This window comes from Brachyhypopomus gauderio, chromosome 10, assembly GCF_052324685.1.
Source record: "Brachyhypopomus gauderio isolate BG-103 chromosome 10, BGAUD_0.2, whole genome shotgun sequence".
NCBI classification, from domain to species: Eukaryota; Metazoa; Chordata; class Actinopteri; order Gymnotiformes; family Hypopomidae; genus Brachyhypopomus; species Brachyhypopomus gauderio.
In genome coordinates this window covers 3,568,573-3,588,995 of record NC_135220.1, presented here as the reverse complement: position 1 = coordinate 3,588,995, position 20,423 = coordinate 3,568,573, and the positions used below count along the sequence as shown (strand labels likewise).

General features: G+C 46.9%; 1 protein-coding gene across 2 annotated transcripts in view; it reads right to left on the bottom strand.

The window, feature by feature from the left end:
* Positions 1-393: 393 nt before the first annotated feature.
* LOC143525185 (fibulin-2-like) overlaps positions 394-20,423 on the bottom strand; it is a 28,970-nt gene continuing 8,940 nt past the window's right edge. Inside the window, exons 3-17 of one of the 2 annotated variants that reach the window (XM_077018804.1) lie at positions 14,087-14,201; positions 13,853-13,982; positions 12,948-13,134; positions 11,648-11,863; positions 10,439-10,552; positions 9,884-9,985; positions 9,165-9,299; positions 8,087-8,224; positions 6,897-7,040; positions 6,322-6,450; positions 5,590-5,715; positions 5,218-5,334; positions 4,575-4,703; positions 4,268-4,391; positions 394-3,947 (exon numbers count right to left, since the gene is read on the bottom strand). In XM_077018804.1, the coding sequence (XP_076874919.1) occupies positions 3,590-3,947; positions 4,268-4,391; positions 4,575-4,703; positions 5,218-5,334; positions 5,590-5,715; positions 6,322-6,450; positions 6,897-7,040; positions 8,087-8,224; positions 9,165-9,299; positions 9,884-9,985; positions 10,439-10,552; positions 11,648-11,863; positions 12,948-13,134; positions 13,853-13,982; positions 14,087-14,201 (2,264 nt within the window). In that variant the 3' untranslated portion in view covers positions 394-3,589. The remainder of the gene's footprint in view (positions 3,948-4,267; positions 4,392-4,574; positions 4,704-5,217; positions 5,335-5,589; positions 5,716-6,321; positions 6,451-6,896; positions 7,041-8,086; positions 8,225-9,164; positions 9,300-9,883; positions 9,986-10,438; positions 10,553-11,647; positions 11,864-12,947; positions 13,135-13,852; positions 13,983-14,086; positions 14,202-20,423) is intronic. The other variant, XM_077018805.1, reaches the window with a different exon arrangement.

Genomic DNA, 20,423 nt, shown 5'->3' with positions numbered 1-20,423 from the left:
TCCTTCCCCATGAGAGGCACTAAAATCACAGCTACATATCTTACAGAATGAGTAGCTATGCCCCTTCATGCTCCACTTTAGGAAAGTAAATTCCCTGTTCCATTCGTCAAGGTACTCACACGTACGCTTAGCTTTTTAGGCAGGACTGCCTTCTCTCGTTAAATCCATCTCTGATTTTTATTTTCCCGTATTTGTCCCGTATTTTCAGTTTTCAATTTTTTTCTTTAAAGCATTCATGTGTCGCTCCAAACAGAATTCTGTCACTAGCCTCGCGAGAACTGTCATCTGCAGTAGTCTGGGTGGCAGTTCCACCTGCAGTTCTCGCGAGGCTAGTGACAGAATTCTGTTTGGAGCGGCACATGAATGCTTTAAAAAAATAAAAATTGAAAACTGAAAATACGGGACAAATACGGGAAAATAAAAATACGGGACGACGCCGGGACAGAGCGGTAAAATACGGGACTGTCCCGGCCAAAACGGGACACTTGACAGGTATGCCGTGAGAACAACTGGGACTCGGTAGGTTCTAACATCACATTACCTGTATGTACCACCTTTGCTACAGTTCACCAATTTTCTCCACTGCGCCAGCATACTGGCTTTGCCAGTGGGAGAGCCTGCAGTGTGGGTGGGCCCATGTAAATGAAGGGGCGTGGCCATGAGTGTGAATAATAGGAGAGCCTGCAGTGTGGGTGGGCCCATGTAAACGAAGGGGTGTGCCCATGAGTGTGAATAATGGGAGAGCCTGCAATGTGGGTGGGCCTGTGTAAATGAAGGGGGAGTGGTCTGAATAATGAGGGAGGGTCTGAGAGTGGTGAGGTGAACCTCAGCGGTCAACTTTGAGCTCAGCGGTGCCATCTGCTGTTTGTAGCCAGGATCCCCGCATATATGGAAGGACAAACACAGCCTGTAACATTCAGCAAAGTGACAGTTGACAAACGACAACTAATGGACAATGTCTACAGAATATTTATTGTAATGCTTGCTACTGTAAATACACCTGCGTCCTGCCAACCGCTGCCCATCGTGGGTGGTAAGCCAGGGTTGCCAACTTTTCAAGATCGCTTGGAGTGAGATTTGAACCTGGAGGAGGTGGCGAGTGTAAATTGTTGACGGGTGGGGGGTGGCCGAACGTAAGTTGATGATCGGGGGCGCCCTCGTTACAGGGGCAGGCAGTGTAAAATGGACACAAATTAAGTGTTATATCGCGATCGATCGATTGCCAGTGGTTGGGGCCAGAGCGAACTAGTAACTCATTGAATCATAGATGTAGATCAGCGGAAAATAAACTAGATTTTTTCGGCGTGAGAAATCGGAAGTGTGGCGTGAGAGCGTGCGAAGACGGTCAATGCGTGAGAGTTGGCAACCCTGGGTAAGCATGTCTTTTGCATTAGGACTTTAATTCTCAGAGGACAACAACCACATTGCAGTTTTACAATCACAATCCTTCCTGATTTAATTCCTTTTCTAGAAGAAATGTGAATAGATTTTGACTTCAGTCTTTAGAATAAAATCCTGAGATTTAGCAAACTTATATTGAACTTGAAATGGTATTGAATCCAATCCAAAAGCTAAATTCTAATTGGATTCTTTCAAACAAATATTCTGTAGACGAGTATCGTGATGAGTCGACTGGAAGATTCTCACTTCCCACCGCTACACTGCATCTCTCCTCTGAGACTCGGGGCCCAGACCAGGAGTGAGGCATGGCGTTTTATTACATAGCCATTTTACATCACTGCGCTCCTCGTGGGCAAATTCCTGTGGACTCTCTCTGCCTTTGAGGCAGGTCCTTAAAGTCGCACCTCCTTCTACAGAGGAAATGTTTGTGGCTATGAACATGAAACTAAGTTGTGAGAGCTGCTTTCTTTGACTTTGACTTGTTTAGCCAAAGAGGTGGTGAAGTATGTAATTCCGTTCAGTTTTGTACGGTGATGATGTGCTTTCATATCATATTCAATTATAGGCTTGAGCATGTCTTTCCATGTAGCTAAAAAAAGCGTTTTACCCTAAGATAATGACCACCTGAACTATCAAAGAGGATTTCATCTCTGTGGCCCTGATCACAGCTTCTGCCTCAGTTAAATCTGGCAGAAATAGTAAACCTAATTGTCAGAGATAAGTACACAGAGGCGCAGCAGGCCCTGGGGTTATTATGGGGTGGCAGGAGAATGACAGGAAGTCTTTGAAGCAGGAAAAGGAAAAGGTAGTGAAGACTTAGACACCCTCTCTCACAGCTCCTACCTGTTTACCATAATGACCCCCACTTTAGGCAGGTTCATTCAGATTTAATCACTGTTTAGAGGGTTTATTTTGCATGCTTTTCAAGCCCACTGTATGTTTTTGAACCTGTAGTGTGAGGTCAGGTGGGATTTGCAATGATAGCCAAGTACAGAAAGCTAGATTAGGGTTTCTTTGCCCTTTTAAAGATAGATGTTCAATGCATAGTTTGGAAGAGTTTGAAAGTGCCGTTAGTCTGAATGTACTGCATATTTATTAATGTTGTCAGGATAACACATATCCTTTCTGATGTGAACAGATAAATGTGGACAGTCTGAATCTAGAGATGGGTGTGAGTCAACAGTGACAGAAAAGCGCTGGAGTTTAACGAGGCACCGGATCTGTATGTACATACTGATACCTATGTATCATACACATAATTTATATTAATTTAAAATGTTTATTTGTGTTTTAATACCAAATCAAGCTTGACAAAATAGAATGGCTTACAACTTTATACATCCAGTAAATATTATGAGAATAGAAAAACACTTATATATATTAAATGCCAATTAGCAATGTTTTTAAAAATACTTAAAAAAAAATTTTTACTTTGCTTGCTAATCTTTAACCCTTTATTTGGGGTATATTTTAGGGTGTTTTCCAGTAGGGTTTTAATAAGTGACAGATAGACACCTACACCCCTTGAGTTTGAGACTGTCAGCATATACACTGCCACAAATGCCCCACTGCCTTCTCATTCAAATACCCCCACATGTGATGTAAAACCCATGGTGCCTGTAGCTCGTCGTGGTTTAATCCAGGTGTCCAGGTCAGCATGCTCCCTTTACACAGACTGATCCTCATTACACTCTGGATAAATTGATGGATACTCCATGTGCTTGTATGACACATTTGAAAGTGTTTTGCTTCAGTGTTTGTTCTCTGTCTGGCGAAAAGCAGAAGCGTTTATATGACTAGACCAACTAAAACTGTTATTATACAGGCAGAATCCTGTCAAACCTGCCAGCAACCAAAGAGAAGTTAGAGTGTAACGCGTATGTGAGGAACTAACGCTTATAAAAGGTAGTGGTAATTTGCTGATGAATTGGATCAGGTGCATGAAATCAAGAAAAATACAGAGAGGTGCAGAGTGCTGGGACCCTCAGAGCCTGTAGGACGAAGCCCCTGGTTTGTATGCATTTGCTTACGGCTTAGGAGGTATGTTAATAAATAGGACTTAAGTTATGATAAAGTGGTGCGAGTCTAAGCTGTGGTTCTGGAGTATCTAAGGCGGGGATGAGTTCAGGAGTTGGCAGCCATCCAGCGGACAGGGGAATCCTCTCTGGACGTCCCAGCAGGATTAGGTCTAGGGCATGCTGGCTGTGATGAAGATGTAGATCCTGGCCAGGAACGTGGTGAAGGTACCCTGCCTCCAGAGCTTCATCTCCACGTCGAGGAGGAAGTCCCGCGGCTGCTGTACCTGCCGCTGCAGGTAGATGGCGCCTGTGTATGCGTTCAGCTTTCTGGCGCTGAAGTAGCCGTCCTCGTTGCCCTTGGAGAAGCTGAGGATGATGATGTCACCGGTGTAGGCTGGAGATGGGCCGATGCGAAAGATCTGGGCGGGGATGATGATGTTGGTCTGGAAGGTGAGATGGTAGTAGGTGATCCTCACAGGAGTGTTCTGACACTCCACAACGCTGGAGCAGCTGAGACGTTCACAGCGTCTGGAAAAGGAGAAACAAAGCACTACAAGTACATCTGCGTACATGAGATTTATAGTAAAGTATCAGCGAGGGACCCCTAGAGGTGACTCCGCCCTTAGCCCAGGGGTGTTCAGTGTCATCCTCAGAGGGTTAGCCTGGTGTCAGGTGCACACCTTACTTCATTTGTGTAGCCAGCGGGTCTCCGTCTCCAAGCAACCGATCAGGAGTGGTCTCTTTAGCGATACCACTGAACACCCATGGGGAGACCCCATATATCACCGTATGTGTGTTTGTAAACAAACGTCTCAAGTGAGGGAAATGCCCTCTGGGGCGGCTCGTACGTGTCGGCCACGTGGCGGTAGTTGGGTGGGCAGATGATGCTGGGGCAGCGGAATCCTCCCTGGATGTTGTAGCAAGTCTCCCCTGCTGTGCAGTTATGAGCCCCGATCCCACACTCATCGACATCTGAAACACGGCGCAGAAAGAGGCTTGTTCCACATCACACAACACGCCATGGGAGTTTGACTCAGGAGTTTGAACCTGACTTTCAGTTAGACGGTAAGGGCCAAAACTATTCACTTCAAAATATGGAGTTGTTTATTTGTTTTGCCAGTGGCTGTGTCAGAGGGAAGAGTCGGACAGGCGTACCCCGGCAGGAGCGTCCGTTGGGGGACAAGGTGTAGCCGTGTTCTGGGCAGGCGCACTGGTAGCTTCCAGGAACATTCACACACTTGAAGGCACACAAGTGAACCATTCTCTGGGAGCACTCATCAATATCTGTACGGTGAAAAACACGATATATGAGCTTTTTAAATACTGAAATGTAATTGGGTAAAATTAATGGACCATACATGTTTACTAATCCATTGATAGACAGATTTCATACATATAATATTTGAGGTTGTCATATACACTAGCCAGAGCTTTGCTGGCCAGATGACTAGCTATTTAGCTAGCTGTGTTGGCTGGCCTGCAGGTAGCCTATATTAAGTCATTTCTAGTTCGTGACATTCCTTGACACCAGTAATTTTGACAGACAGATTTTGAGAGACAGCCCAGATGAATGAGCAGGCCATTAACGTTGATTCAACCTTCATTTAGCTGAGGATAGCTTATTAGACTTCCGTTTCAATAGTTTATCAGAGAGAGAGAGACAGACAGACTTCCCTCAGAGAGCTCTACCACAGGAAAACAACCAGTCTTCACTAAAAAGTGCAATTGAGAAGGAGATAATGCTAGACCTGTTTCCTGGGTGTTTTTATTTTCTTTTCTCAAGATTTTTAAGAGCTACCTTCACAGGTGAGTCCATCCTCCTGCAGCTGGTAGCCCTGTTTGCAGTAGCACTGGAAGGAGCCGTAGACGTTGGCACACTCTTGACCGCAGGGGCCGAGCAGACACTCGTTCACATCTGCGTGATGACACACGGGGTCCTTATTCAGGATGTGTCTCCATCACTGGGACACATGTGTGCCATCTTCCATCAACACTGGAGAATTCACTTATACTGATGCTGACTGATAGAAATGCTCTAGTAAGCGTTCATCAGAGACTCTGCCAGAAAGGCAAACCGCAGTGTTTCTGGGTTTATGTCACAGACACATGTCAGAAGGACGGGCGGCTGGGATCGAGGTGGCCCAAACGCCGTCTCCTTATCAGCCCCTACCTTCACAGCTCTTGCCATCGGTGGATAAGGTGAAGCCGGAGGAGCAGGAGCAGTGGTAGGACCCCGGGGTGTTCTCGCACGTCTGAGCACACAGCCGACCCGGGTACCGCCAGCACTCGTTCACGTCTGCAGCAAGTGACGTGAGACAAAACGTGAGCCGTGCTAGTCTAAACAGCGCGCGGAGGCCCCAAGGCTGAGCCACAACACCGTGCGTCAGTGCCCGGACCTCTACAGCCCATTGGAGCCTGAAGGGCTGAGATAAGGCTCCACAAAGCCACGGCGTGACTACCTGTGTTCGCGCTCCCGATAAAAATGTAAACAGACGGCCCGAACCCAGCGGGGAATTTCACACCACCGCATGTGTCTCAGACCGCAGCTCACATCACCTTTTCTCAGGAGGTAGATGTTTGATAGGGTTGAAAATCTTGATTAACGCTTGCCAATATTTTGGTAACTTTATTTCATTCCAACTCAGTATGTCCCCCATCCGAAGATGGTAAACAAATTATATTTATACTTATGCATATTAAATCATATACTGAATTTGTGTATCATCAGATTGTACTTGTACATATTAAGTGCTGCATATTTTCTACAACTAACAACAAACAACTGTATCACACTGCATCCATTACAGTTTAGGAAACAGGGTCATGGCACCGTTTTATCAGATCCAGACTAGATTCTGGACATATTCGTGTGCATAGAGTACATAAGTCTGCATCCTCTTACCCACACACATCCTCCTGCCCATGTCGTACTGGTAGCCAGTATGGCAGTCACAGCGGTAGGTACCGGGCAGGTTGTGGCACAGCTGATCCTCTCCACAGCGGTGAACACCCGTCTGACACTCGTCCACGTCTGCATGTGAAAGCCAGGGGAGGCAATACCAGACACCGTAGACAGGAGGCAGCACAAGAGCATGTTTGAGATCATATTAAAATGATTCTTATTAATGATTTCCATATCAAAATAAAAACCAATGAGGGAATTGTGAACAGCGAATGAAAGACATTTAATTTACTGGTCAGTCTGAATTTTATTAATATAGATGCAAAAGTGTAGTCTGGTTGGCTATAACTCCCAGTCAAAATTGTTGAGATTCCAGGTGCACCTGTTTTTTTTCTAGTGTCTTTCCAGCTCTAAGGCACTAGGTCCAGTGAAAGAGCTAATTGGCAATTCCATAACGAGCTGAATCAGGTTGTGTTAGAACAGTTAAAAGCCCAAACTTGACAGCAGTGCCCAGAAAGCCTGGGAGAGAGTGCTGCCTTCATGAGAAGCTCAGGCCTGGCCTATCAGGCATTTACCTGTGCACCTCAGGCCATCAGGACTGGCGTGGTAGCCCCTGCCACACATGACTGTCTTTCGCTGGCAGGTGTACGAGCCGACCGTGTTGACGCAGTTGAAGCCGGAGCTGCACGGCTGGGTTAGGGTCCTACACTCGTCAATGTCTGCACACACAACACGGGAGACCACAGCTCAGCAAATGGAAACTTTGCCTGCAGCTGAACAATGATTGGTAAGTTCAGTTCAACGCATCTGGAGATTGTAAAGTCTCTGCAGTCAGTCACTCATTTATCCTTTAATTGGATAAACTGAGCCATTTCTCAGCTGCTCTTTCTACAGTGCGGATGCCTGCGTTCTAGATCTGTTCCCACTCAAGATCTGCGTCTTACTCGCTGTCTCAACATGCCCGGCTTCCTGTTCCTGCGGGCTAATTCCATCCCGTCAGCATGCGGAGGGGGCGGTTGGGGTTGGTGTTGGAAGTTTGGGGGTGGGGGTATGTTGCTGCTCATCCCTTCTGCCCCTCAGCGGCCTCCCCACCTTCTCTTTGATCCTGCTGCAAATCGGCTGCTATTTAACTCCTTAGCTGCCCTGTGATTCGCTATTTGAGACACTGGATCTCCCTCCATTGGCCAACTGCAATCTTGGAGGGTCAGAGCACCTAGGGGTTGGTCCTACCAACCCAGCACAGGAAGTGCTCAACCAATCAGATGATGAACTAGCTCAGGCGTGTTTAGGTTGGGATCCGGTAGCTAAATCTTGCAGCCCCGCAGGTAGACATTTGTGAGGTAACTGATCTATAACAGGTGTCTCCTACTGTACACCTGGAGACCAACCCCCAGCAGACTCTATTTAGAGTCTGTGTCCAATTAACTGAACTTAATTATCAGGACGTTAGACATCAACTCAGAGGCACAAGTGAAAGGTAGATTCAATTAAAGAACAAACGTGAGGACAAGCTCCTGAATGTTCTAGGTGTTTACTCTCTAATGTGATTGTAGGGAAATATCACTGTGTTGATTAATGATAGAAATAATACTCTCTTAAACCTTAAAGACACTCACAACCTTAAAGAAACAAAATCTTCTTTATCATCTGTGTATTTCTGCCACAGATTCTGGTCTATTGGATTCAGTGAAAGTTGCTAATTGGATGTTAAAGAGAATCAAAGGTTTCAGGCATCACAGACTTCAGTGGGCATTAAAGTGATTACCGAGGCACTGTCCCCGCGTGTCCTGACTAAAGCCCCCAGGACATCTGGTCCTGCCCCGGCAGCTGTAGGAGCCGAGCGTGTTGATGCAGTCAGAGCCCGCTGCGCATCTGTGGGTTCCCTGGGTGCACTCGTTAACGTCTGAAAGGAGACCACAGAAACTGGAGCTGTTGCTTTTCTGCTTTGTGAAGTAACCGAACACACAAACACATCGTTTTACTTGGAGCTGTAATTTCGTAGAGTGCTGGGTATACGGGTGGATAAGGGCTATTTAACGTTTACTGGAACTAACATGTTTGCTACTAACATGTCATCATCTTCATCATTCAAATTAGGCTGCAGTAACATTTCATTTGCAAGCACTAAAAAAGGAACAACATTAGCAGTAATCCCATGAATTATGATGCGCTATGACCACTTGGTGGCACTGTGACTCAAGAATAGGTTCTTTTCCTATGGTTTTATTTTCCTTTGCTAAGTACATATGTTGTCTATATTTTTTCCTAGACTTATATGTAAATATATGTTGTGTAATTCTTAATCCCTTTCATAATGGGATACAAATGCTGCCATGTTGGTCCTGCCCATCCCAAAGCAACGATCCCAGTGCAGCAGAACGCCAAACTAAAGTCCCTGCTGCCCTAAATTCCCGGCGCCTTCAGACACCCAGTTGGTTATTACGAGAGCAGTGCAGAGAACAGAAGGAGAATGGTAGAGGGAGAGAGAGGAATGGAGAGAGACGGAAAGACGGCAAGAACGGTAGAAGGGAATAAAAGACAAAGGGGTAAGAGATGTAGAGTTGTTTTAGAAGGTCAGGTGTTTTTGTGACAGACGTTATCTTTCTGAATGATACGTCTCAGATATGTTACTATATAATAATAATAAAACAGACATAAAAATGAACACCAATTTTAAACAACAAAACACCACCGTATGAGAAACATGGACAACTAGGAGTTTTGTGGTATGTGACATGGTGGCAAGATATTTGGAACACAGGACGCTGAGAGGACACTGTGCAGTGTGGTCCTGTGCTGCAGGACGAGGGGTCCTGTTGTAGTGTTCAGTCTGGCGGGACTACCTTCACACGTCCTGCTCCTCACTCGATATCCTGCAGGGCAAACAAGGTCCCGCTCGCATGTAAAATGACCGGCGGTGTTGACGCACTTCTCGTCTGCCCGGCAGGTGTGAGTCAAGAGCAAACACTCGTTAATGTCTGAGAGAGAGAGAGAGAGAGAGAGAGAGAGAGGCAGAGAGAGAGAGAGATGGGGAAAGGGAACAGAATGCAGGAGGTGAGATAAATAACAGAGATGGAGAGAGTGAGGCACGTGTAGCACTGCATCCCCCATGAGCTCCAGCAGGTGCATTACGGTGTGTGTGGCTCGGACACGCAGAGGAGTTCACATTCACACTGTGTGTGACACGGCCCCACTAGTGTGTGACACGGCCCCGCCAGTGTGTGACACGGCCCCGCCAGTGTGTGACACGGCCCCGCCAGTGTGTGACACGGCCCCACGAGTGTGTGACACGGCCCCGCCAGTGTGTGACACGGCCCCGCCAGTGTGTGACACGGCCCCACGAGTGTGTGACACGGCCCCGCCAGTGTGTGACACGGCCCCACGAGTGTGTGACACGGCCCCGCCCGTGTGAGCTAATGTGTGCCAGGAGCTCAGAGAGCCGCTGTACTGAGGACTGTGCTGGCGTATTGGGGGGGGGGGGGGGGGGGGGGGGGGATTAGCAGGTGCTAACGGAGGAGCCTCCTGCGACTGCGTCCTTCATGAAGTCTGCTATAAAACAAACCTTCGCATGACTGTCCGTCAGCCTGCAGTGAGAACCCTGGGAAACAGGAGCAGACGGGCCTCCCGGCCACCAGGGAGCACTGCTGCTCACACGGGCCATTTCCTGTGCAGCACAGAAGGACAACGGTTGTCATGGTGATGCCACTCATAAAGGGGGGAAATCCCCAGCCCTGTGCGTGCGTGATAACAGTCGACTGATTTACAGTTAACAGGCCTTTCCCTTTGCCCTGTGACCTTCACTCTCTTAGGAATCCTGCGTGGCGTCAGCACACTGTGGTGCCAGGGCGTAGCCCCGGACCGGGAGAGCTCAACCGGAGAACCAGCAGTGCGATGCCCCACTAGGCCGAGCTCTCGCAGAACGCAAACGTGTCGGTGCAGCTTAGCACAACAAGACTGGAGAGATCTGGCTGAGACGGCCAAATGTGTTTAATGGAAATATGTCATTTTGTGGGATAAGATTTCTGTTGCCTTACTGGGTGGAGCCGAAGCCTCAAACCAATTTTAAAAACATCTTGGGCTAAGTCGGGGATCTGATGAGCTCTCGTGTGTCAGGTACCTCGGTTACCTTCGCACGGAGCCGGCAAGCCGGGAGGTGCTGGGGTTGGCATCTCAGCCGGGCTGGCCGTGGGTGCCTCGTTCTCTGCCAGTGTGTTTTCTTCATCTCTACCATCTACCATCACAGTAGACACACACACACACACACACACACACACACACACACACACACACAAACCAAGCAGCCAGAAAGGAGACTGCAATTATGCAATGCAAATCTTTCCACTTATCTGGTGTGGTGTGGCAGGGGAGAGGGACTTTGGTCTGGTGGTGGAGATGTGCTCCACCCACAGCAGGGCAGGCAGAGGGGGTTAAACGCGCATCAGGGGGGTCTGATGTGTGCAGCAGCTGAGCTTACGGACCTGCGCCAGTGGCGTTATTTTTCCACTGTCACTCTGGGATTTTGACTCACTATAATTTCCTGTGAAAGTGTCCCGCCTTTCCTTCCTGTTCAGACCTGTCCACTGAAGTCTTTTTAAAGCCTTTACAGGCATCTGATATGACCACTGCAGGTCTCTCACGTGATTGCACAGAAGGTGACGCTTCTACGGAATACCATGAGCAATATATATGCATGAACAATATATTGTTTTTCCTTTTGTAGACAAACCTGAATAGCACCTTCCATCGAGAAGGAGCAGAAAGAAGAACAGCTGGTGGTATTCGGGTTTTATTGGTGACCTTCTGAAACAAAGGCCTGCCTGCACAGTGCACTGAGACAGCTTGCCATGTCTTATTTGGATAAACGTTATCAGTGAATCTAAGAGACTTCAGAGGAAGGAACTCTAGTTTCAATAAGGAGGCTAATGTGCCTTCCAACAAAGGCAAATAACCTCACCCCTCCAAATGCATACACCACACACACACACACACACACACACACGCACACACACACATATACACACAAACAAATATACACACACTCACACACACACACAAACACAGACACACAAACACACAAATACACACACACACAAACAAACACACGCAGACACACACACACAAACATACACATGCAGACACACACACACATGCACGCACGCACGTGCACACACACACACACACACACACGGTCTCCTTAGCTACAGGGTTCTTTCTAACTCTTTGAATCTACCTTTTTACTCTGTCTCCCTCATTCTCTCCTTCTCCCTCTCTCCCTCCGTCGTCCTCCTGCCCCGTAGCCTGTGCTGCTGGGGGTTGGTGTCCTCACCTTGCAGGCAGTTGCTCCCGTCCGGTTGGAGCGTGTAGCCAGGGAAGCAGGAGCAAGCGTAGGAGCCTGCAGTGTTGATGCACTGCTGGGAGCACAGCTGTCCAGCATACACCTCACACTCGTCCACATCCTCCAGGCCCTCCACCTCCTCCACCAGATTCTCAGTCTCCTCCACCCCTCTCAGGGTGAAGGCGTGTCTGTCACCATGGTCTGAAACTGTCACACACCCATAGCGTCGGCTCAAAGATGCAGAACTTGCACGGCTCTGTAATTCAGAGCCTTATGAGAACAGAAAAAACGCAAATCAAAAGCAAATATAAACACTGTGAACACAGATGTACACACACTACAACATTAGCAGAGTATAACCACCCCTGGAAGCCTAGATCTGAAGCCAAACAGACAGTGTTCAATTTTTCTGGGAGACTGCAGGAGCGTGATCTCATGCAGTTTGCTTCCCCTAAGAGAGCTGGGCAAGATCCGCTGTCTGGGTGGCACACACATACCACTGGGACAGCTCACCGGTTTGATGGCTCTTTTGTAGCATTTACATGTAGCATTCTGCAACGAACATCCATCATCCATTTCATGTAATGCTATCTTTTAAATCCACACTGCATCCTAAGATTTATGCAGATACACACACACACACACACACACACACACACACACACACACACACACACACACACACACACACTTCCCCAGCCAGACTCCTGCAAAGAACTGTCCTCCCATCTTGTTCAGCGGCAGGTTTCTAACATGAAGCTTGTCCTGCAGGTCGGCGTCTTTGTGAGACTGACTCTAGACAGCCTCAAATGGAAGAAAATCAGCAAGGTGAACTGAGCCGTCATCCTCCAACACGGTCGGCAGCTGCATCTGATCGGACCTGTTTGGTACAGGTCTCAGATCAGCAGTGCAGTCTCAGATCAGCAGTGCCGTCTCAGATCAGCAGTGCCGTCTCAGATCATCAGTGCCGTCTCAGATCAGCAGTGCCGTCTCAGATCAACAGTGCCGCCTCAGATCAACAGTGCCGCCTCAGATCAACAGTGCCGCCTCAGATCAACAGTGCCGCCTCAGATCAGCCGTGCCGTCTCAGATCAGCAGTGCCGTCTCAGATCTGCAGTGACGTCTCAGATCAGCAGTGATGTCTCAGATCTGCAGTGATGTCTCAGATCAGCCGTGCCGTCTCAAATCAGCAGTGCCGTCTCAGATCTGCAGTGCCGTCTCAGATCAGCAGTGACGTCTCAGATCAGCAGTGCCGTCTCAGATTGCAGAACCAGACACTGCGGAGTCCTACCTCTCTTTGGCGAGGTGGTGGGAGGGGCTTGGGCCCTCTCTCGGATTGTGTTCCCGCCCCCTCCTGCCCCACCATGGCAGCATGTGCGGAGGACATGGCTGCAGGGGTAGGCCAGGCCTTCGGGCACCTCGCAGTCCTGCCGCTCCGCGTGCAAACGCAGACCCAGGGCACAGCACCTGCAGCATTCCTTCACAGCACAGACACCATCACCTCACCCACCAGCACCAACCACGCCACACTGACACCATCATGTCACCAGGCAGCACCAAGCCAGTCCCCATTTATTAGTCTTCTGGTCCTAAAACTACCTCAGCCAGGTAATCAGGGCAGTACAGTGCTGAATTGCATTCAGAAATGGAACACAAAATCAAAACAAAACTGACTGGCTGTGATTCTGGCTCCAGTCCTAAGAACCTCTGTACCAAAGATTATAACAATGTAGGCATATTGCATTACATGAGTTACAAGCTTCGCCAGACAGCACTAATAGAGCACGCTGACAGCTCCATTACCTGCTGAACTGAAGCCCTGAACATGACATAGCTCAACACTTTCTGGATTTGGATACTTGATATCCAGCAGTGATGGTAAATAAAACACTCATAAACCTGGAGGTACCAGACCTTCTATGCAATTCAAACTGACAATATTTTTTCTCCTTGCCTTGAACTCGAGTTATTCAAAGCTGTCATTATACGAAATAACAAGGACAAACTGAGAACAAGTCATTTCTGACTTTCTACCATTTATGCCAGGAAGTCCTCTCATTGGACTGGCATCTAGGATCAAAAAGATTACACATTCAAATTAAATAAGTCATGTGATTACAGGGTGTCTCGACACAGTACCGTTCATTTGGAGGGCCTTCTCAGGTAAAGGCCTGCCGAGAACGTCAGAGCACTTACCTTATAGGAGTCTGTTCCACAGCCATCTCCACCACCACCTGTACACGTCTGACCCTGTCTGGCTGCCGTTAGACCCGCCACACACCTGCTCTCTCTCAAAGACCCCACACAGCACTGGTTCTGGGCCGTCCTAGTGCGGGAAAGACAAACAAAACCAAAGACAGAAATGCTGGCGTCCGTGTTGAATGTGATACTGTTGTCTAACACCACAACACTGTGAAAATAGAGGTTTACCAGCAGACTGAGTGTGAGTCCGTCATAATGGGCACCATGTTGTTGCAGTGGTCATGAGCAGAGGCCCAGTGTTCCCCAGCTTCACAACACACCTTGACCATCTCCCTAGAAGAGACTGCATGTGAGCACACACACGCACACACACACACACACACACACACACACACACACACACACACACACACACGCACACACACACACACACACGCACGCATGCACACACGCATGCACACACACACGCACACACACAAATGTAAATTGGATATAAATGCAAATATCTGGCATACTCAATAAGGAGTGATTGAACAGTCTATTGCATTATTCAGTTATTTGAATCAAAGCTTCTGCATTTGAACTGCGCCACAGTTTCATCTTTTGATGTTTTTATGCATCATTAGTGATCTGTATATCGGAATTCTGAATCACCTAAAATCATGAACTACTACAAAAGGTCTGTTATTCTCAGTTATCATGCCCTAGTTGTCATAAAGGAAAGGCGTGGATCCTTGTTACAGTCATTAGCATATATATTTACATACAGCTAATAGCCTCCATGCGCGTATATGGTCACAGGTGCTTTTAAAAAGTGTAAAATTGCAGACCTTATCCCAGTCCTCCTCCACTCTACACATCACTGCTCAGGTCATGACCACAGAATCATTTCTGACCAGACATTATTCAGAATGTAAGGCACAATCCATGCAACAGTAACATGGCAGTAGCATTAATGTTATTGTGGGGCTGGAGTGGTTTATTAGGGTCTAAACTGTTACTGGGGGTCCACCACCCAACACAGGGTGTGACATTCCAGAACCAGTCAGACGCTAGTGCAACCAATCAGACGCTAGTGGAACCAGTCAGACGCTAGTGGAACCAGTCAGACGCTAGTGGAACCAGTCAGACACTAGTGGAACCAGTCAGACGCTAGTGGAACCAATCAGACGCTAGTGGAACCAGTCAGAGGCTAGTGGAACCAATCAGACGCTAGTGGAACCAGTCAGACACTAGTGGAACCAGTCAGACGCTAGTGGAACCAATCTGACGCTAGTGGAACCAGTCAGATGCTAGTGGAACCAGTCAGACACTAGTGGAACCAGTCAGATGCTAGTGGAACCAGTCAGACACTAGTGGAACCAGTCAGATGCTAGTGGAACCAATCAGATGCTAGTGGAACCAGTCAGACGCTAGTGGAACCAGTCAGACACTAGTGGAACCAGTCAGATGCTAGTGGAACCAGTCAGACACTAGTGGAACCAGTCAGATGCTAGTGGAACCAATCAGATGCTAGTGGAACCAATCAGACACTAGTGGAACCAGTCAGATGCTAGTGGAACCAATCAGACACTAGTGGAACCAATCAGACGCTAGTGGAACCAGTCAGACACTAGTGGAACCAGTCAGATGCTAGTGGAACCAGTCAGACACTAGTGGAACCAGTCAGACGCCAGTGGACATCAAAAGATGTTTCATTTATAGTTTCATTTATACAACAGTGAAGGTAAAAATGAGAGCTGCCACATTACGAAATATAGGAGACGCCTGGAAAACACAATGAGAACAAAAATCAGTCCGGGTCAAAAGTAGAACCTTAATGAGCAGGAAGGCGAGACGGTCAAGCAGAGACGCTACCAGATCCATGCAGATATAGTATGTGAATGAATGCATCTAGGGGACCATTAAAACCACACCATTACTCCCAGAATGTATGTGAAATGGTTCTTGCTAATTCGGAACCTTCCTCGTGGTTCCCTGTCTGTGTCTTTTCTGGCTCTTCATTGCTGGGACTGTTCTGAAAATGACTTCTGCATGCATCTGTGGTCTCACAGGGATACGGGTGACCAGGATGGACACATTTGCATTCTCTCCTCACAAGTGCAGATTCTTATCAGGTCTAAAAATCAATGTTGTACCAGTTGTGAGTTCCTGTGGCTATTCCTTATATTTCCTACGTGGTTGCTTGTGATTGGTCAGTGGTGGCTAGCCCTGTTATAGTCAAGATAAGACTGAATGAAGTCTGGGCCTGAGGTGGTGGAGGGTTTCTGACGGAGAGATCCAGCGAGCAGAATGGAGCCAGACACTGGTTTGGAGAAATATCTCCCTGAGGTTTTCTCTCATTCTGTTTCTTTTTCTCTCACTCCTCTGTCCATCTTTTAGGTACCATCCAGGTATTATCTCTCCTCCTTCTATTATTTAAAACCTGCATTGCATAATTACAATATCCGATTGTAATATGTAACTAATTGACTTGGATTATGCTAATAAATCCAGATTACTTCAACTTCAATTTTAGAGTGACCAATCAACACGTATGTCTTTGGACTGTTGGAGGAAACCGGAGTACCCGGAGTAAACCCACTCACAGGGAGAACATGCAAACTCCACACAGAGCGGACTGGACCGAGAATCGAACCCAGACCACCTTGCTGTGAGGCAACAGTGCTAACCACCACAGCACCGTGCCGCCGGTAACCAGAGTAGGGGTCAGTAAATTTCATAACTATAGCCACCTACACAAGCAGCTACAGATGAAGGCTCCTGATGGTGAGCAAACCCGAGAAGAAGAGAAATGACTCGAGAATTCTCTGCATAAAGTGGCTCATTTGGCTTGTGCAGTGCTCAGCGTTATCCATGTTTATGACAGAGCTGTCGGCTTCTTTACAGCAAGTGAGCGTTTGGCCTTTTCTCTCCAGAGGGAACGTGTGTGTATGCTGCCAGAAGCATCTGACGCTGTGCGTCCGGGCAGCAACAACACTCACCAACAGGCGTGTAGTTCTGCAGGAGAAGGATCTGCTTGGTCGGCTAACTTCACGCTCTCTTTTATCCAAACATTCTCTCTCTCTCTCTCTCTCTCTCTCTCTCTCTCTCTCTCTCTCTCTCTCTCTCTCTCTCTCTCTCTCTCTCTTATGAGGCTACATCACCATGGCAACATATGCTGCACAACCAACCTGCTTAGGAGTGTAGGTTAAGTACAGAAAACAAAGTTAAACATGCTTGGGTTTTTTGGGGTTTTCTGAAGGTTGGTCAGGAACCCTGGCTAAGTTGCACTGTCCCCTGGGTAAATCTCGTGTTGAATGGTAGGTGCCCACCCCAGAGATCTCAACAGCACTAAAGAATGGCACGGGGACATGGGTGACTCCCAGACACAACTCTGAATTCAACATCCAGTGGTAAATGACAGAGAGAACCTCAATTTCAACATCTAGGGGTTTGTTTATGGCAGGATTGTGTGTAAACAACTTGGCCAAAACCTCTGCTGCTTTACCATACCTCTGAGAAATATTGATATTTACTGTAGATATGTACTGTAGAAATGAAAAACAGCATTTTATAAAATCCTCTAATCTCTCCTTTAATTAAACTTGTGTTCTCATTTCCCAGTAAATCCTCCTCATGAAAACGTTTGCCATTGGACAGACTTGTGAATGTTCTACGGGATCACTGTGCAGGACACAACCCCCTCAGGAACACCCTCTAATTTATCTGACAGCAAACCCCAGACAGAGAGTATGCAGAGTAAATCCCACAGCAAAGCAAAAATGCAGCTCACAGATTTCTGCAAAACAAGACTGAACTGTAAAACAAACACTCGCGAAACAGAGTCTTGACCCTGTTAGTGAGGTGAGGCATGACAACGTGGTGTGATGTGCTGTGTGGACTGTAGCTTACATTCTCTCTATACTGTCACTACTGCACTGGTGGAAGAGCAATTATTTCTGAAAAGTGTCAGTGTGTGTGTGTGTGTGTGTGTGTGTGTGTGTGTGTGTGTGTGTGTGTGTGTGTGTGTGTGTGTGTGTGTGTGAGAGAGAGAGAGAGAGAGAGAGAGAGAGAGAGAACACGTGAATGTGTAATTCCGTGAGTCACATAACTTTCCCATGGTCCGGGTTTATCTCGAGGCACAATCACAGGCCTGTTGGATGAAAGGTTACGTTTCAATACAGGATACTGAACTGACTGACCTAAGCTTAATATGGGCTTAATATGGGCTGGTGTCTGATGTTCCATCCACAATTTGCTGCATACACACTGTGATGTGACGGCCCCCTACTGGGCCCAGAACAAAGGAAGGAAGAGAAAACGATGGAGAGTCTGTTCCGCTGGTCCCACTGATAAGGTTTAACACACTTTCCAGTCTCCAGACAAAACGAATAGAAAGCTGTCAGCATGATGGAACTGATGGTTTACAGCTGTGTGTGTGTGTGTGTGTGTGTGTATATATATATATATATATATATATATATATATATATATATATATATATATATATATATATATATATATATATATATATATATATATAATTTCAATGTATAATTTATCATTTTGTGCTTCTACACAAACCAAAAGCTTTGAAATACTCTCTTAGTTTCTAAGATGTCTTTCTATTAATGGTCCTGTTACCATTTCAGCTTTCACTTAGAAGTGTGTGCATGACCATAGTAATAACCAATTATTAAGACACGGTTACTCTGCAAAACACACCATACTGTACAGGCTACAGGAAAAGCAGAAGAGAATAACCCAAAGAACTGAAAGAGAAAGAGAACTATTAATGAACTCAGTTGTTCATAGCTCATGAAAAAAATGAACAGAGACGTGTTACATTTACTAGATCATACTCGGGTTTAGTGTTAAACTAGTCCGACTAGATGGATGTGGATAGTCCAAAAACTTTTTGATGAACAAAAAGAAAGAGTCTTCAAAATGGAAAAGGAGATTGTAAAATTATTCTACAATTGAAAATGGAAAAGGTCATTCTGATAGTATTTCTTCTCTTTCACTGCAGTTATTCGTTCCAGTGGCCACATGTATTTTCCAGTGACCTTCTGTATGACCTTCTGCATTACCTCGACCCTCCGTTGTGATGACCTAATAGCATGTGCACACAGGGTCCACCCACACTGACCTTTACGTAGGTGGAGGGTAAAGAGAGACCTACATTAGCTCATGGGTGCTGGGACCATGTGTCCCTGTGTCACTCCCACTGGGACGAAGTCATAAAAGGCAATGAGGTAACTACCAGCATGTCAAGTGATGCCATATATACACACACACACATACACTATATTGCCAAAAGTATTTGATCACCCATCTAATCGGAATCAGGTGTTCCAATCACTTCCATGGTCAAAAGTGTATAAAATTAAGCACCTAGGCATGCAGATTGTTTTTACAAACATTTGTGAGAGAATGGGTCGCTCTCAAGAGCTCAGTGAAGTCCAGTGTGGAACTGTGATAGGATGCCACCTGTGCAATAAATCCAGTCGTGAACATTTCCTTGCCTCTAAATATTCCACAGTCAACTGTCAGCTGTATTATAAGAAAATGGAAGTGTTTGGGAACAACAGCAACTCAGGCACTAAGTGGTTGGCCATGTAAACTGACAGAGCGGGGTCAGCGGATGCTGAAGTGCATAGTGCAAAGAGGTTGCCAACTTTCTGCAGAGTCAATCACTAGAGACATTCAAACTTCATGTGGCCTTCAGATTAGCTCAAGAAGCCATACATCACCAAGTGCAATGCAAAGCGTCAGATACAGTGATGTAAAGCACACCGCCACTGGGCTCTAGAGCAGTGGAGGCGCATTCTCTGGAGTGACGAATCGCACTTCTCCATCTGGCAAACTGATGTCTGACTGCATTGTACCAAGTGTAATGTTTGGTGGATGGGGTATTATGGTGTGAGGTTGTTTTTCAGGAGCTGGGCTTGGCCCTTTAGTGAAAGGAACACTGAATGCTTCAGCATACCAAGATATTTTGGACAATTCCATTCTCCAACTTTGTGGGAACAGTTTGGAGCTGGCCCCTTCCTCTTCTAACATGACAAGGCCCATAAAGACATGGATGGCAGAGTCTGGTATGGATGAACTTGACTGGCCTGCACAGAGTCCTGACCTCAACCCAATAGAACACCTTTGGGATGAATTAGATCGGAGACTGACAGCCAGGCCTTCTCATCCAATTCTGGAAGAATGGTCAAAAATCCCCATAAACACACTCCTGAACCTTGTGGACAGCCTTCCCAGAAGAGTTGAAGCTGCAAAGTATAGGCCAACCTCATTTTTATCTCATTTTTATACAAGTGAGCAATTGAGGGTTAAGGGCCTTGCTCAGGGGCACCTCAGTCATGGCCTCAGGTCAGGGAATCGAATCCACGACCCTCCAGTCACAAGACCAGTTCCCTAACCGCCAGGCCACAACTGCCCTACACAACAGGTGCCAGTCACCACATAATTTCAAGTTGCAACTCATGCAACATCAGGGGGTGGAGCAAAACTCAAGAGAGCCACCCTTTTTTGGATGCATGAGCTCACAGGCGTTCATGATTGGCTAGTGTGACTG